The sequence below is a fragment of the Elephantulus edwardii genome, unplaced genomic scaffold (assembly GCF_000299155.1).
Source record: "Elephantulus edwardii isolate Elephantulus edwardi_28Jun2011 unplaced genomic scaffold, EleEdw1.0 scaffold00019, whole genome shotgun sequence".
NCBI lineage: Eukaryota > Metazoa > Chordata > Mammalia > Macroscelidea > Macroscelididae > Elephantulus > Elephantulus edwardii.
Genome location: NW_006399769.1, coordinates 26,419,088 through 26,436,291, shown reverse-complemented (window position 1 = coordinate 26,436,291; position 17,204 = coordinate 26,419,088). Strand labels below are relative to the sequence as shown.

Genomic DNA, 17,204 nt, shown 5'->3' with positions numbered 1-17,204 from the left:
TCCTTGCCACTAGGCCACCAGAGCTCCCAGCTAGTGGATTTGAGCCACGTTCCTCTGGGTTACCAGCACCACCGATTTTCGTAGTAGCTGGTTTTGATCCCATGGGGCCTTAATGGGAAATGGCATCCACTTAATCCAGGCTTGTAAATGCAACTTGACATTTTTGCTTTTGTAGACAAATAGCCTAATAGATAGCTATCCTTTTAGTCAGACTTGCTACCATCCAAATAACAGGTGCTATTTATGGAAATGATGAGTGATAGTCCAAAGGCAAATGCCTCTATTTACTTCCTCATTGAAAAACAACACATGTGGGGATAAATAGAACCTAGTTCTGTTCCCAAATTAAGGGACAGAAATCCCGAGTCATGTGAAGCATCTCCCCCCTCTGTTTCTGCAAGAAGCCCCGCATGTGCTGGGTAGACTGAGTGGCTCTGAGAGATGTGCTGTGAGTGACAGGTAAGTGTTGGCTGCCCAGCTCCTGGGTCTCCTGCTGCAGGGAGTCACAGTGAACTACCTTCTTTCCCCTTTCCTCGGAGCCACCTCCATCTCAAACCCACTGGTTGTGCAAAGCAGTGTTGTTGCAAGGTCAGGTACAGCATCTTTGATGAATGTATAGAGGTTTTTAGATATGAAAAATGCATCTTTTAAAAGGCATTTTCCTACCTTTGGGGAGCTAGAGTCTTGGAAACTGTAACAACTTGAACCATCACGGAGAGAGAATTACCTAGCAAACTCATGAAACCCCTCCCCAGTATGATTTCCATAGTTGCCAAACTTCAAGATCCAGGCTGTGGATTATTTTTGCCGTTCAGAATAAAAAAAATAATAAAAAATGGATACACGGAGTTCCTGCTCTTTTTTTCTTACATCTTTCCATGTTTTGAACATGGAGAAAAGTGTTTCTTTTTTTCAGCATTTCGAATACTACTGTGTTTGCCTAGGTTCTCTGGTATTCACAGCTAGAAGAGCAGAAGAGCATAAGTTCTAGACAGGCAAGCTTTTCAAGTCATGTTGAAGGAAATGTTTGAGGACAGCCCTGGGTGGGTGGCAGGAGCCCTGGCCTGAGCTGTGTGTCCTGTCACTGTCTCTGGCTACTGCTTACCCTGGACTATAGTTCAGAGCCTGCTCTGACCCTTTCTGGGAGCTACTTCCTCATCTATAAATGGAAGGAATAGATTTGAACAATCTCTTTTATTATTATTGTTGTTGTTGTTGTTGTTACTAGGTGCTTTTGAGTCATTTGCTCTATCCTGTGCCAACTTCACTGTTTCTGACACACCTACCTCTACTACCCCAATCACTGAATCGATCCATCTCATCAAGGGTCTTCCTCTCCTTCGCTGTCCATTCACCCTCTCAAGCACGACATCCCTCTCCAAGGACTGGTCCCTCCTAGCAGCATGCCCAAGGTATGTCAGACGAAGCTTCAAAATTCTTGCCTCCAAGGAGCAGCCTGGTTTTACCCTCTCCAGGATGAGCCTGTTTGATCTCCTAGCATTCCATGGTATATTCAACACTTTTCTCCAGATGTTAAAGAAAAATAATTTATAAGAGAAGGTCAGAAAAAGGAAATATTGTAAAGCCGATGTTTGCTTTGTTAGTTCCTTTTTTGTTGCTATCAATTGTAGTTTTCTCTCCCCAAACATGGATTTCGATCCTACTTGGTGAGCAAAGTACTTTTTAGTGAAGAAGCTAGTCTTTTGGCTATAAAATAGACTTTCCAAAATACTGATTTCATTCCAGGGGTACAAATAGGATTTTTAGGCAGCAGTACTTAAGTTCAGTATTGATTTTTCTTTTTACTGCGATGAAAGTGATGAATAATTATAAAACAAACAGATTTTTTCCTTTCAATTGTATATATACCTTTTGGTTTGAGACATAAAGTTCATTACCCGCCATGTAACCATACGCTTTCACTTTCTCCCTGTGATTTTAATTTCCATTCATTCTTCATTCTTGTACCTTCCTGCCTTTTATGGTTTATCCCTGAGCAGTTGCTTCCCTTTTGATTTTAGGTGATTGATTACTCTAAGGAGTGACTGGGGTGCTACTCTCTGTTGTCTGACTAGAACTTGAGCCACAGGGCTGAGCTTTCTTTCCTCTGTTTGAAGCACAACTAAAGACTATAATTTCAGAGATTCCCATCAGTCTCGATTGGACCGATAAGCCCCTCACCATTTCTAGCGTTTTCCTTTTATTCCATGTTTTTTTGCTCAATCTCTCCAGGCACTTCTATTACAGTTCCTTTTAGAGTGATCATATTCCTAATAGTTAATGGAGAAAACAGTGAAGGGTAAGAAAGGAAAGTTGAAAACAATCCCCAAATCTTAAGGAGCTCTTCATGCTAAGTGGAGAGGGGGCAGGGAGGGTCTGGCTGGTAGAGCTGGATGGAGAGTATGAAATAAATGCATAAAGATGATGCGTCAGGGTGAATAAAGATTAAATATGTGAAACAGGAAATTACACCTGACTCCTAAAATAAGGAGCCCTGTGTCACAGTGGTTTAAGCATTAGACTGCTAATGCACAAGTCAGAGGTTTGAATCCTTCATCTGGTCTGTGGCAATGATGAGACAAATTGCTTTTGTAAAGACTTACATTCCTGCACATTATTGAGATGGTTCTAATCTATTCATGGGAGGTTCAGTTGCCAAGTGGTAAGAAGCTGTGCTGCAATCCCAAAGGCACAAGGTTTGAGGCTACCACCTAGTCTACAGAAAAGGATAGGCAGTCTCATCCCATGTGATTAACTGCTTCTGAAAATTCGACTGAGGGTCCGCTTTGGGTCAGTTCTGACTTGATCATACACAACAACAGTCTGTCCCACTGAGACAGAATTGTGTCTGAGTCAGAATTGACTTAGTGACAGTAGGCAATTAAGTTTCCTGAAATAAGAAATCCAAAAGGAAATCTGTCATCTGTGTTGCTAGCCTTGTAGCTACTCAGATCCAAGAACCAAAATGAATACCTATTTGTTTGTGGATTGTATAATTTAGAGGCAAATTAAATCAGTGTTTCTGTATCTAGTAGTAGTTTATTGGTTAGTCATTTTTGTCCAACAAAGAAATAGCAACTTAGTCAAACAGAAATGTATACAATTAGAGAGTTATGCATTATATAGAATTTAGCTATGAAATGAGAGGAAGTTTCTGTCATGTGTCATTCTGATAGTTTGAATAATTTGTTCTGAAATTTTGGGAACAAACTTTTTTTTTCCTTTAAAAAGCTGCTATTTCCTGATAGTTCTTTTCCTTGGTATGTTTTATTAAAATTTATTAACTTTTTGATATTATTTGCCAATTTTGAGTTATATTTTGATGCTTTGGAGGAAAATGTGGTTTGTAAAGATTTCATGGTTATACCTTCCCTTAATCTGAAGCTTTTAAAAGTGAAAATATTACAATGTATAGTAAGTTTTGAGGTTAAAATTTTTTATAATATAGTTCTTAAGTACTACTGTCAGTAACTCACTGTTGTTAAGTACAGGTCGACTATGACTTGCAACCCTTTGAACAACAGATGTGAACCCTGTCCTGTCCTGTCATCTCTGGCACAGTTGAGTGCATTGCTACAGTCACCGTGTCAGTCCATCTTGTTGAGGGTCTTCCCCTCTTTTGCGGACACTCCACCTTTCCAAGTATGATGATTAAGAATATATTTTTGATGTTTAGTTCTCTTAGTAAGGTGTTGGGGGCTCTAGTCATGGAACTCTAAGCACCAGAGGTTGTTCGGAGGCAGCCCAAAGCTGGTGCCTGTCTGGCAGTTTGAATATACAAGGGGCTCTTTGTGAAAAGATGGACAATCTTCTCCCATGTGATTTACAGACTCAAAGCCAGTAGAGGGTCAGCTTTGAGGCAGTTCTGACTTGACATTAATGTGTTGAGTTTTCCAAGCATGATGTCCTTTGCCAAATTTCTTGTTAGGTTGCGTTGAGTCAGAACCATTCCATAGCTGACCTTCCGTAGGTTTCCAGAGGCAGTGAAATTGGACAGGAGGAGATTACTAGTCTTTCTCCTGCAGAACAACTGGTGGATTCAAATAGCTTCTCTTTTTGAGTTGGTAGTGTGATGACTTCTCAGTAACCCACCAGGTAATACATCCAAAGTATGTGAGAAAAAATGTGACCGTCCTTGCTTTCAGGAGCATTGGGGCTGTATTTTTTCCAGTGTATTTGTTTATTTTTCTGACAGTCTGTGGTGTATTCAGTATTTTTGCTATAAATCAGGAGAATGCGCCATATTTAAGGAACAGCATGGAAGCCAAAGTGAGTGGACCAGAGAGCAGAGCAGAAGGTGAGGTCCGGGAGGACCCAGGGCCCATTTATGAGAGCTTGCCGGGCTGTTGTCAGGGCTTTGGGGTTTGTTGTTTTTTTGTTTATTTTTGTTTTGATTTTATACTGATATACTTACAAAGTTCATATACATTGTTTTTTTTCATACTGGCTCTTTCCCCTTTCCTTTACTCACCCCTCTTTTCACCCATCAAATTGTATGACCCTATGGTTAAGTACCTCCACTCCCTCGCTTATCTGCTCCCCCCTCCCTACCTTGGGTCCCATACTCACTTTATAATAATGGTCTGATACAGTATTTGTCTTTATGAGACTGAGTTATATTACTATAATGCTCTCCAGTCCTTCCCAAGTACTACCTAATTATCAGAGCTTTGAATTGCACTCTGAGCTGGAAGACCATTGAATCTGTGATTGAAGTGATCTGAGCAGGACACTGAGTTCTGTGTGGAGAACAGAGTCGAGGAGGGCCTGGATGACAGAGGCAGGCAGTTCAATTAATCTCAACAAAAGAGGATACTGGATTTCACCAGAATGTTTGAAGTGGAGTGGTGAGAAGTTGTTACCTTCTGAAAAAAGAGCAAACATGATTTAGTGTTGTAAGATGAGGGAAGACTTGGCATTGGGGATGGACAGGTTTAGGCACAGGGAAGAATCAAAGGTTAATTTTACATACAATTTGTTGGAGATGCCTGTTAATCGTTAAACATCTACTTAGCAAAATTTCCAAAGCAGATACAGGTGCATACAAACACATCCCCCACATATACAGAGTGGTAGGTCAGACTAGGATTGCCACTGAGACTGAGCTCTGGGCTTTGTCATGGGTCAGATCATGAGAAGGAATGGCCAGGGGGGTAGATGACAGCCACAAGATAGGAGGATGACCTGGAAGCCAAGTGAAGAAAGTGTCTCCCCTAAGCCAAATGCGATCTAATGTGTTAAATGTACTGAAAGGTTGAATCAGGATGAATCAAGAAAATTTCCAGTGGATTAGGCCTCATAGAGGCAGCTCTGGTGGCATCATAAGCCCAGTGGGAGCTGGTCTGGAAGAGAGAGAATGGGAGGAGACACAGTGGGGAAAGCCATATGGACAGGCCTTCTGAGAAGTTTTGCTCTATGGAGAACAAAAAAAGTAGGACATTATTTGCCAAAGGGAGAAACAGGCAGAGTGCCTGGTGTGGTAAGGAGAGAACAGCCTTTAAAAACAGGAGATAGGGCAGTGTGTGTGTATGTGTGTGCTCACAGTAAGGGGAAAGATAGAGAGATAGAGAGGATGTCTTTGGGCAAGGGAGGAAGGGATCCCACGCTTCAGTGGAGCATGGGCCACTTAGATAGGCCTACATTCTTCAGCAGGAAGAAGGCACGCCAGTTACAGATAGTGCGTTTGTCACAAAGCTTCTGCTTTCTCAGTGAAACAATCAGTAGGTCCTTGAGCATGTGTGTTCAACTGCATTTTTGCTCCAATAGATGTTTTGCCCTCTGTGTTTACATTTTCAAATACTGTATATTTGAAGCTTACTTCCAAAGCAGTTCTTTTGGTGGTAGTTGAAAAGTAACAAATTTTGTTGTTGTTAAAGCAGTTTTAGCAATTCTTTTGTGTGTCTACAATTCAGTAACATAAATTATATTATCTGAGTTACAACCATTCTCATCCTGCTCCTCCTCTATGTTGTTCCTTCTCATTAACATCAGTTTCCTGCCCCTAAAAGCATCTTGCCTAGAAGCTTTCTACTTGTGATTGTTAATTTAATTATATAGCTCTTTACAGGAGCATAATGCACAAGGCAGACGTTCTCTGCTAATTAAGCTAAATAATTGTTTGGAAACCCTATTTTTTTTTATGAGGATTAACAATAAACAGGATAACCCAGGATATATCCAGAAATTAATTTTGGTCTTGAACACTTTGATTTTCTCTCTCTCTGCACCGTTCTCCTTGTTGTTGGTAGGTGCTGTTGAGTAGAGCATGAGTCATGAACAAAAGATTTGGACCCTGTTCTCTCTTGCATCATTCTCACACTTCCTAACATAGGACAGCCCATTGCACCATATCAGTCCACGTGGTTGAGGGTCTTCCTCTCCCTCTCCAACCCTGCGCTCTTCCTCTCATCATGTCCTTCTCCAAGGAGGACCACCTCCTAGCAACATGTCCAAATTATGTGAGGTGAAGCATCATCTTCTTGCCTCCCAAGAGCACTTCAGGCTGTACCCTCTCTAAGACATATCTGTTTGTTTTTTTGGCCATCTATGGAATATTCAGTGCTCTTCTCCAACACCACAGTTCAAAAGCAGCAATTGTTTTTCTGTTATTCTTATTCATTGTCCAGGTCTCAAATTATAGCTAGCAATCAGAAAGACAATGGCCTGAATTCAAACTCACCTTAGTCCTCAAACTGACATCGCTACTCCTCATTAATTTGGAGAGATACCTAAGTGCAGATTTTCTAAGTGCAATGTGTCTCCTTTATTCCTGACTGCTAGTACCAAGTGTGTTAATTGTGGATCCAAACTAAATGAAACTGTTGATCGTTTTTATTTCCTCTCCATCCATCACTGCCTATTGAACCAGTGGTAAGAACCTTTATTTTCTTGATATTGAGACACAATCCATCCGGAATGCTTCATTCCTTGATCTTCTGCAACAAGGGCTTCAAGTCCTTCTCCATAGGGGTAGACTGTGGGTTAGATAATCAGTTACTCATATGTAAGTTCAAATTGAAGCTGAAGAAAATAAAAATAAATCTACAGGAACCAATATATGATCTTGAATCAATTCCATCTGAATTTCATGATCGTCTTAAGAATAGATTTGAGGCATTGAACACTAATGATAGAAGACCAGATGAGTTGTGGAATGATATCAGGGATATTATCCATGAAGAAAGCAAAAGGTCATTACAAAAATAGAGCAGAAAGAAAAAATCAAAATGAATATCAGAAGAGACTCTAGTGTTGAGAAGCCAAATCTAAAAGAAAATGTGTTGAAGTAAAATAGCTGAACAGACTATTTCAAAGGACAGTCTGGGAGGACAAAGCAAAGTATTATAATGGAATGTGCAGAGAACTGGGATTGGAAAGTGAAAATGGAAGAACTCTATTTCTCAAGCTGAAAGAACTGAAAAACAAATTTAGGCCTTGTGTAACTGTATTGAAAGATGTTATGGGCAATATATTGAATGACTCAGAAAGCAGCAAAAGATGGAGGGAATATGCAGAATGATTGTACCAGAAATAATTGATTGACATGGAAAAATTCTAAGAAGTACCATATGAACAGGAGCCAATGGTAATGAAGGAGGAAATAGAAGCTGCATTGAAGGGATTCTCGGGGGGATAGGGGAATAAGACCCATTCTCCTTAAAAATGTGTAAATAGAAGGAAATGGGTTTTCTGTTATATGAGAAAGAGATGAATAGCTGGCATATGTTTTTGTTGTTATATGCCATAGAATTGCCTGTGACTCATAGTGACCTTATGTACCACAGCCATAAACCCTGCTTTATCCTGTGCCAATCTTCCCCCATTACCCCTTCACTGAATCAATCCACCTTATAGAGGGTCTTCATCTCCTGCACTGTCCCTCCACCCTCTCAAGCATGATGTCCCTCTCCAAGGACCGGTCTCTCCTTGCAGCATGTCCAAAGTATGTCAGATGAAGCTTCAGAATCCTTGCCCCCAAGGAGCAGCCTGGTTTAACACTCTCTAGGACGGACCTATTTGTTCTCCTAGCAGTCCATGGTATATTCAGTGCTCTTCTCCAACATCACAGCTCAAAGGCATCAGTTCTTCTTTATCCCTAATCATTGTCCATCTCTCTGATACATAGCAAGTAATTGCAAAGACCATGGCCTGTATCAGGCATACTTTAGTCTCAAGACTGACATGATTGCTCTTCAGTACTTCAGAGAGGTCTCTTGGCAGCAGACTTTCTCAATGCAATACATCTTTTCATGTTCTAGCTGCTGGTTTTTTATTATGGAGCCAAGCAAGTTAAAGCTGATAAAATTCTTAATCTCTTCACCATCCATCATGATGCTGCCAGTAGGCCTAGTGGTGAGAATTTTTTTTTTATATTGAGCTTCAATCCATATTGAAGGCTGCGAGGCAGTTGTCTGGACAGAACAAGAAACACTGCGTGGTTCAAAATTGGAAAGGATGTACACCAGGGATGCACCCTATCTCCATACCTTTTCAATCTGTATGCAGAAGAGATTATCTGGGAGGCTGAGCTGTGTGAGGAGGAATGTGGCATCAGGATTGGTGGAAGATTCATCAACAATCTGCCTTATGCAGATGACACAACCCTGCTTGCTGAAACAGAGGAGCAGGCATATAGTTTCCTTCAGTGCACATTTCTCAGGGTGATTTGAAAGGCAGGAATGTTCATCAGATAGATTTATATCATCTGTCTAGCTACTGTTTGTCTTCCCCCCTTTCTACCCTCCCCCACTCCCATCTTGCTACCCTGACCGGAAAAACTTGAGATAGCTCTGGGCCGCCATTGTAGATTCTTATCCAAGAGCCCAAGAACGTCCACTCATCAGAACTAGAGAGCTCACCTACGTTTCCCTCTGGAAGGGCTCTTTGGCTTGGAAACTTGATAAAGTAATTGTTGTTTTGTGTTGTTGAATAGATTTGATAATAATTTCTATTTACCGAGCACCCTTCTCCAGGGAGTAGTGGTTTACAGCACTTGTCCACTAATCAGAAGGTTGACGTTTCAACCTTACCAGCAGCTTCACAGGAAAAGGATGAGACACTTTGCTCCTGCAAATATTTATAGCCTTGGAAGCTCTGTGGTCAGTTCTGCTCTGTCCTGGAGGTCGCTGTGAGTTGTCATTTAGGGTTGCTGTAATTGATCCTAACCAGCAGATTTTTTGGGTAACACAGTGAGCACCTTATGGACATTATTTTAATAGTCCAGGAGAAGTTCAGCAAGTCTAAAAAACCAAACAATGAAGGCATATTTAAGCATCGTTTAATACATTCATAGTTTGTCCTTCAAAGAATTCTTGGCCTTCAGGCAAGCAGCGGGCTGCAAGTGGGAGAATGAGCTCTGCCCTTATGCTCAGAATAGCGTACCCAGGACTGTGCACTGCTTGGCCCCAGTCTCTCTCTGCAGGCTCAGTTCATGGCTTTAAACCGCAGAGAGGTCCCTTCTCTCCCTCCTTGGTGGGAGGACCCAGCCTTTGCTCTCTAGTCCCTGCTGTTGAAGTTGGATGCCCGGGAATGTGCTGTCGCAGCATCTGGATGAGTGTTGAGGGCCTGTATTTGTTCACGACATCTGATGTGAGTCTTGAACTCGTTATGTTTATTTTTTTGGCTGGCTTTCCTTTTGGTCACATCCTAGTCTAATGACTGAAAGATGGCAGCTGTGTGCTTTTTCTAGCCTAAAGTCCAATTTGTCAAGAATGATTTTCACAATTTTGCATTTTTCTGCATTACTAACGTTTGGGAAGCAGAAGTGAAAGCATTTTTATCTTGGGAAGGTATCAGCTTCACTTCCATCCCATTTGCCATTCACGCTGAATGTCTGTGGTTTGTTTTACAGCGTGTGCCAGCGCCTCTTCACGGAGGTATAAATTCGCACAGGGTCTGGCAGAAGCTCCAGACAGGATGTTGACTCTTGAGTGTCTTGACGGACTGACTAGGAGGCCCAATGGAGGTGCTACATGTCTCCAGGCAATTTAAGTTTCTAGCCAAGCCTCTAAAACTCAAAGCTTTAAAGTGCTTGTTTAAGATTTCTGGAGCTGATTTACCTACAAAGGTTTTAAAATTACATCCCCCAACCCCCCTCCCCCCTTCTCACCCAGAGCACCAAGTATGAAAGCTGTGTCACAGTTTCTCCATTAATTCTTGTCTAGCCTAATTTTCATTTCTTAGACCTGTAATTCTTATTCAGCCTGAGGTATTTTTTGGGTTCCCAAGGTGTTTTTTTATTTTGCCCCTTGAGGTATTTTTTGGGTCCCTGTTTAATCACAGATTGGATTGTAAGCATGACCTGTAATCTTTCTGAGTTTCAATTCCTCCCTGGTGAAGCTGAACCTTGCATTAGAATGGCCTGTATTATCTTGTGAGTTTTCCATCTCTGGTACTGTAGTCAGTTAATGTTTGTTAACCAAAAGGTTGTTGGTTCAAGCCCACCAGCTGCTTCACTGGAGAAAAATTAGGTCATCTCCTCTCACTAATATTTATAGCTTTGAACTATAAAATGTCATCTCACCACAGTAACAATAGGAAAGTTCAACAGAGCAGCAAACGACAAATTCTGGCAAAGTAAGGAGAAATTGGAATCCTTATTCACTGTTGGTGGGGGTGTTAAATGGCGCAACCACTCTGGAAGGCAGTATGGTCCTTTCTAAAAAAGTTGGAAATAGATGTATCATTTGACCCAGCAATTGCACTACTGGGAGTATACCCCAAAGAAACCAGAACTGTTACCAAAACAGATATTTGCGTACCATGTTTATTGCTGCATTGTTCACAATAGCAAAGAGATGGAAGCAACTCAAATGCCCATCAACAAATGATAAACAAGCTGTGGTATATTCACACAGTGGAATACTACACAGTACTGAAAAACAAAGAAGTCATAAAATATTATAGAAAATGGCTGACCCTGAAGGTCACTATGCTGAGTGAAATATCTCAGTCACAAAGGGACAAATACTGCATAATGCCACTGTTATAAATCAGAACTGACATGGAGGTTGGGGAAAACTAAGAAAAGAGGGAATAAATAATGAGCATTGCATTGAAACAGACGAGGGAAAGAACTGTCTAAAAGAAATATATGATTAGCTATTATTTGCATGTCAACAGTCCAGAATAAGAGGTGCTTAGCAAAGTAGACTTGGGGGTGGAAGGAGGGAGGAAATTATACAGCAAGGAAAGAGTCTTTTTAAAGAGAAAAGTGAACTGGGGGAGGGGTAGGGAGGAAAATGGGCAACAATGAATGAATGGAAACCCAAGTTTTCTGTAAAATTTTGTTAAAATATCAATTAAATAAAAAAGATTTACAGCCTTGGAGACCTGATGTAGTGTCACTGCGCTGATTCTACAACAATGACTTTTCTTTCCTCCCCCAGCTCTGGAGGGGTGGTAACTTATATGGACACACCCAAGCCTTTTCATTTATTTCCCATTTACTGGTATATAAGGCACCACTCAGAGGTCTTGTAGTTAACAGCTTATTCAAGGAAAATAAAGCAGTTGCTATTGAGTCAGTTCTAATTCAGTGTGACTGCATGTGTGCATTAGAGTATAAATGTGCTGAAATAGATTCCTTGGTCATTCTTTTAAGGTGCTTCTGCGTAATCCTGAACTTCCAACCTTTTTGTAGAACCGTTTGCTCCATCTTGGATGCCACTTATTCTAGGAAGGTTTGGTTTTTTTTTAGAAGAGACCTATGGAAAAAGTTGTATATATTTTGTGAGTGAGTTTCTTTTAAACTCATAAAAAGTGAGTGGTCTGCCCTCTTTGTTAATGTGAAACACTGCGCAGTAGATCTTAGTTCTGTGTAGTTTAAAAGGTTAAATTTTTGCATCCTGCCTTACATATGTAGGGAGCTCTGGTGGCCTAGTGGTAAGGAGTTGCACTGCCAACTCAAAGGCAGTACTTGGAGTCTGTGAGCTGCTCTGAAGGAGATGTGCAGTCCCTCCTGTATGTAGTCCCTGAAAACCAGCTACAGGGGTGATGCGGGGGACGGGTGGTCAGCTATGCGTCAGGTCTGGGGAAGTGTATTTCCTAATTCATCCAGTATTTGTTGAGATCCTATCAAGAGTGACGAGTGACAGATCAGAAATAGTTGTGAGTCTTCACACTCTCATTTCAAAAGAATTGATGTTGAAGACTAAAGCTAAAGAGGACCTGCTGAAAAGACAAGTGTCTCTTTGAAATGAGATTGTTTTCTAGCAGATTGCTTGTAAAACCCAAGGGACAATAAGAAATAAAATGCATATTTTCTTCCAAGAAGATGTGGACATTGTGAAAATCAGAATTAAGTCATATGAAATTGTCTCTGCCTGTTGAAATGCCAGGTGATTCCAGGCTATTTTTTTTAATGAAACATTATATGTCTTAAAAAACAATAAGCCCAGAGAATCTCAAGTGTTTGTCAAGTGACTGATGTAGCGGAAAGATGGGAGTGACGATGGAATACTTGCTCTCTTTGGATATCTGTCCTCTCCTAAGTGGGCATTATTTAGGTGACTGTGGGAGCATCGGCATAGCAGCTGCTGGTGCTGCGAGTAAATGCCAGAGCGGACCACAGAGTTGGCACACTGTTTCCAATTTCGTTATTGTACAAAGAGCCAGACAAAATAGAAGCTTCTAGTCTTTTGAAGTGGGAAGATGTTGTCTCCCTTTTTCCCTCCTTGTACTGTACATACAGACACAAAGTATCCTCAAGATATGTGTCAGGGCAACTTGAAAACTTAGAGAGGATGGCTGCTTGTTTTATAGTTATTGGGGAACTAAGGTAGACATTCTGATAATTTTTATAATGTTGCCCAAGCATTTAAAGTGAGGTAAGAAAGCAAACCGTTTACTTAAATAAAACTTTATTTGAACCAGTCATGGAACAGAGCCATGCTTGCTTCTTCACCTGTTGTCTGTTGCTTCTTTCTTGCTACAGTCACATAGTTGAGCCATGGCAGTGAAATATTTTTCACACACAAGCTTGGAATATTTGCCATCTGATCTTTTGCAGAAAACATTTGCCTAGCTCTTCACAGAAAGTGTCTACCTGCCACTGATATGGGTGATCTAAAGGGCTAACAAGCTTGGCTGGTAAATGAAAAGACAGTAGTCTCGCAGAGGTATCCTGGGAGAATGGCTTGGTGATATGCTAAAAAATGAGCCTTTGTAAACCCTGTGATGCACAGCTCTGTCTGACACTCAGAGATTTGTGTTGGGTTATAATCAACTCAAAAACTGGTGGTAATAACCTCCATTACTCTTCAGAAGCTCATTGGTGTTGAGTTAGAACTTGTTCACAACTGACTCTTCATTGGGTTTTTGAGTCCACTAGTTGTTTGGAAGCAGGAGTGCTATTCGCTTCCTAAGTAACATTTCTCCGGAAACTCTATGAACTTTGATAAGTGTCGATAGTTGTAGAGGGGCCTCAGGCCTTTTGTTCATAGGGTCACTATGAGTCATGCTCAACCCGAAGGCAATCAACAACAACAACAACATTCGTTGTGGCAAGGAGCTGCACTGCAATCCCAAAGACACGTGGTTCGAGGCCACCAGGGGCTACACGGGAGAAGGATGCGCAGTCTCCTTTTGTGTGATTAACTGCCTCTGAAAACCTGCCAGAGGGTCAGTTATGAGTTGGTTCAGACCTGATGGTAAACAACAGTCGTGTGGAAGGAGATTGCTCATCTTTCTTCTGAGGAGCTGCAGATTAATTTGAACCAACAGAGAGGTGCAGCCTTAGAGTTAGCAGCACTAACCCAACTCTCTAGGCCAACAGAAGCTCCCCCTAGCCCCTAGCCCTTGAGCTACTCAGAAGGACCCCTAGATGGCACAGTGCTTAAGTCCTTAGCTGGTTGCCTGAAGGCCATTTGCTTGTTAGCTTCTCTGTAGGAGAAAGATGTGGCAGTTAGTCTGCCTCCATAAAAGTTTACAACGTGGTGCAGAATGTTTACTCTGTCCCTCAGGGGTTCCCTTGAGTTAGAATCAACTAAGGGCACATAGCCGCAGAAGCAGCAGCAGCAACAGAGTGTTCAGATTGGCTACGTGACTACTTGCTTCATTGAATTCAAGCACTGATTAAGAGAAATCAATTAAGAGAAACTGATTGAATCAGAAAGCCCTTGAGTCTCAATTCACATGTTGAAACTGTAATGACTTCTTCAGTTAAAGTTCTTTGTACACAAGATCAGATGTTGACCATAATATGTTTTGTTGAGGACCTCTAGGAGCATCTTAAATAGTTTCCCGAAAATGCAGCAGTACGGAGAAGCAGCTGTTCTGATGGAAGAGGGGACAGAAGAAAGGTTGCCCTCCCATGAGACACTTGTGTTAGCACGCTAGCACAGTGGTCAACAGGAGGGCCACTGCTTTCTGCCAGCCAACTTCTCAGAGATGAACCCTCTCTCGTCACCTGTAGCTACCACGTTCCTTTTCAGGCTAGGCTCCTAGAAAGTGGAAGGACCTGGCTGGGAACCTGTCACAGATGCTGAAGTTGAAACAGTTTATGTAGTGCAGTTTGCCAAACAGCTAAGAATTTAGATTGTGATCAGGCAGTGAAGGGCAGAACGGGCTGAAGTAGAAAGGTTTTGGGCGACGCCTAAAATGGTACTGAAAGGAAGCTTTCCGTCTTAACTCATCTGGGCTTATTAACCTCAGGATTTTAGGACATTGCTTTTATCTGAGCCATTAGTTGGGCCAGAGATTGGTGAACTTGAAAATGGTCAGGTAGTAAGTATTTTGCAGACCATAAAGTCTCTGGTGCAACTTCTTAACTGCAGTTGTAGGCAGAAAGCAACCCTAGGCAATAAATGAGGGCCCTGTGTTCCAATAAAACTTTATTTGCAAAAAATACATACATTTCATCATCCAAGCAAACCCCCCCAAAAAACCAACAAAAACCAAAACCAAAACAAAAACACAACAAACCAAACCCAAACCCACAACAACCCAACCCTAAACCATGAATGAGAGTGGCTTCCCCCCATAAAGATTTATTTACAAAAATAGATAAGTATTATTATCTGGGTGGGGGGAATCTTAGGCAGTGAATGAATGTAGCTATATTCCAATAAGACGTTATTTACCAAAAAAAACCCCAGCAGTGGGTCAGGTTTAGTGAAATTTGTCTCCTGTGCCAGAACTTGTCATCATTCTTGTTCTGGACATTGACATTCAGCCCTGGCTAGAAAACATAAGCTCCAGGCTTTTCATATTTGGGAGAAATGCTAAAATGACTCGTCCAGAGTCATAAATTCATGACTGAGCTAAGAGTAGAACTCAGAGGTTGACCTTGAATCTAGTGCCCTTATATTGCACTCTGCTGCCTCCACTGTGAGGTTGAGATATAGCATTTGGTTCCTAAGAGAGATCCATGTGAGGCAAAGAAATACCTGCTTAAGGTGGTCTGAAAATAGCAACAGTTAGTGCCCCAGGTGGTATTTTAAACAGAGGCAACCCTTTAGCCACATGACCTTGCTTGAGTTTTTCTTAGAAGGGTCTTGTTCACAGTAAAACAAAATATATATTGCATCAATTCCTAGGGAGAAAGAATGCTCCAAAGTTGTGAAAAAAGCAATGGGCTCCCGCAGCTGCGTCACAGGATTTGATCACTTTAGCTCCCAGTGCCAGGAGATTTGAGACAGATGTTTTCAGACATGCCGCATGCTTAAAACATTTCCAGGGGTCGGACTGCAAATAGTGACTTAATAAGTGGAGAAACAGGGAAAGTATGCAAGTCGAGGACACAAGCGTTTATTCACCGCTAGGTTCATGGCCAAGCCCTTTGCATTACATCTGCCTGTCAGGGTTGGCTCTTTAATCTGTTGTGCCCTCGGTATTGCTCTTTGTCTGCCCGTGAATAAAGTGCAGCATTGTGGTTAGTAATCCCACTCCAGTGACTCGACTTCAAATGTGGTTTTGGAGTGCATCCCAGAGTTCTGTTTGCTAAGCTTCCTACTCCTGTTTCAGAGACACCACTGGATACAGAGCAGCGAGCATTCAAGGCTTCTCCTTCCTTTAACCTGTCGGATTGTGGGCTCTCTCTTCCCCTTTCTTACTCCTTTCTTCTTTTTCTTTCTTTCTTCCCCCCCTTTTTTTAAATTACATTTTTATTTTATTTTTTTTTTAAGTCTTCCAAGGCAAGTTCATGGATACTAAGCTGATGTGTTTGTTGTTCTTTTTCTCCCTGCCTCCGCTCCTAGTGAGTAACCACACTGGCCGCATCAAGGTGGTCTTTACTCCGAGCATCTGTAAAGTGACCTGCAGCAAGGGCAGCTGTCAGAACAGCTGTGAGAAGGGGAATACCACCACTCTCATTAGTGAGAATGGTCACGCCGCCGACACCCTGACGGCCACGAACTTCCGAGTGGGTGAGTTCCTCCCCAGCCCCTCACTGTCCTGACCGAAAGCAGTGCTTAGAGGCCGGAACCCTTAGACAGCCCCACTGTCCACACTGCTATTCGTGTGCATGGCTTTCTGTCTCTGAGAACCGATGTGTTGCTTTCACGGGAGCTTTTGGGTTACTTTCTGAATCATTTTAAAACCTGATCCTGTCTTCTTAGAGACTTGGCAACTAGAATATCATCCCTATTGCTTATCACCTCTGCAGCTGGGTAGAAATGAGGAGAGTCGTGAAGAAAGCAGGTTGTAGGTGTCAAACCTGCTGCAGGACTGATAATTGATCAGGTTCACATTCTCCCCACCCATTGATAGTAGAATTTGCATTATATTAAATTCATCTTCTAAAATATGGTAGGTGACAATGAAATAAAAGTTTTTACTTTATAAATAGTCAGGCCCTTAAAAAAAAAAAAAAAGACCCAAAATCACACTGCCTGGAAATTGTAAAAAACCTGTGTTTTTTGACAGAGAGGAATATAGACTCACATCTTTTGCCAAGTTTCTGCTCTTTATTATAAATTGATATATAGCATGGATTTGGGGGAAGAGATACTAATGGAAGAATTACTGTCACCACTCAAAAACTTTTAGGTCTTTCATAATGAATTTTAATTTGAATTATGGTAGCCACTGACTGCAAAATGGGCTTCTTGCTGATTTTTCATCTTTTGTTTCTCTTTTGCTTTTTTGTGTGTTGAGAAAGTATTGCGGTCCACTGAGGGCTGTCACAGTGCCATGCTGTCATGCAATATAGTATTTTTGTCACTGGAAAAATGTCTTTTATTATTTTTTGACCAATTATGGTTTGC

General features: G+C 41.5%; 1 protein-coding gene across 4 annotated transcripts in view; it reads left to right on the top strand.

Moving 5' to 3' along the window:
• The window catches only part of LTBP1 (latent transforming growth factor beta binding protein 1), a 687,127-nt gene that overhangs the window by 292,274 nt on the left and 377,649 nt on the right, over positions 1 to 17,204 (top strand). For 2 of the 4 annotated variants that reach the window (XM_006882361.1, XM_006882360.1), the window contains exon 1: positions 16,142 to 16,364. In XM_006882361.1, coding sequence (XP_006882423.1) covers positions 16,142 to 16,364 — 223 coding nt within the window. Of the gene's footprint in view, positions 1 to 16,132; positions 16,365 to 17,204 lie in introns of those variants that run through there. The other 2 variants (XM_006882359.1, XM_006882362.1) reach the window with 2 other exon arrangements.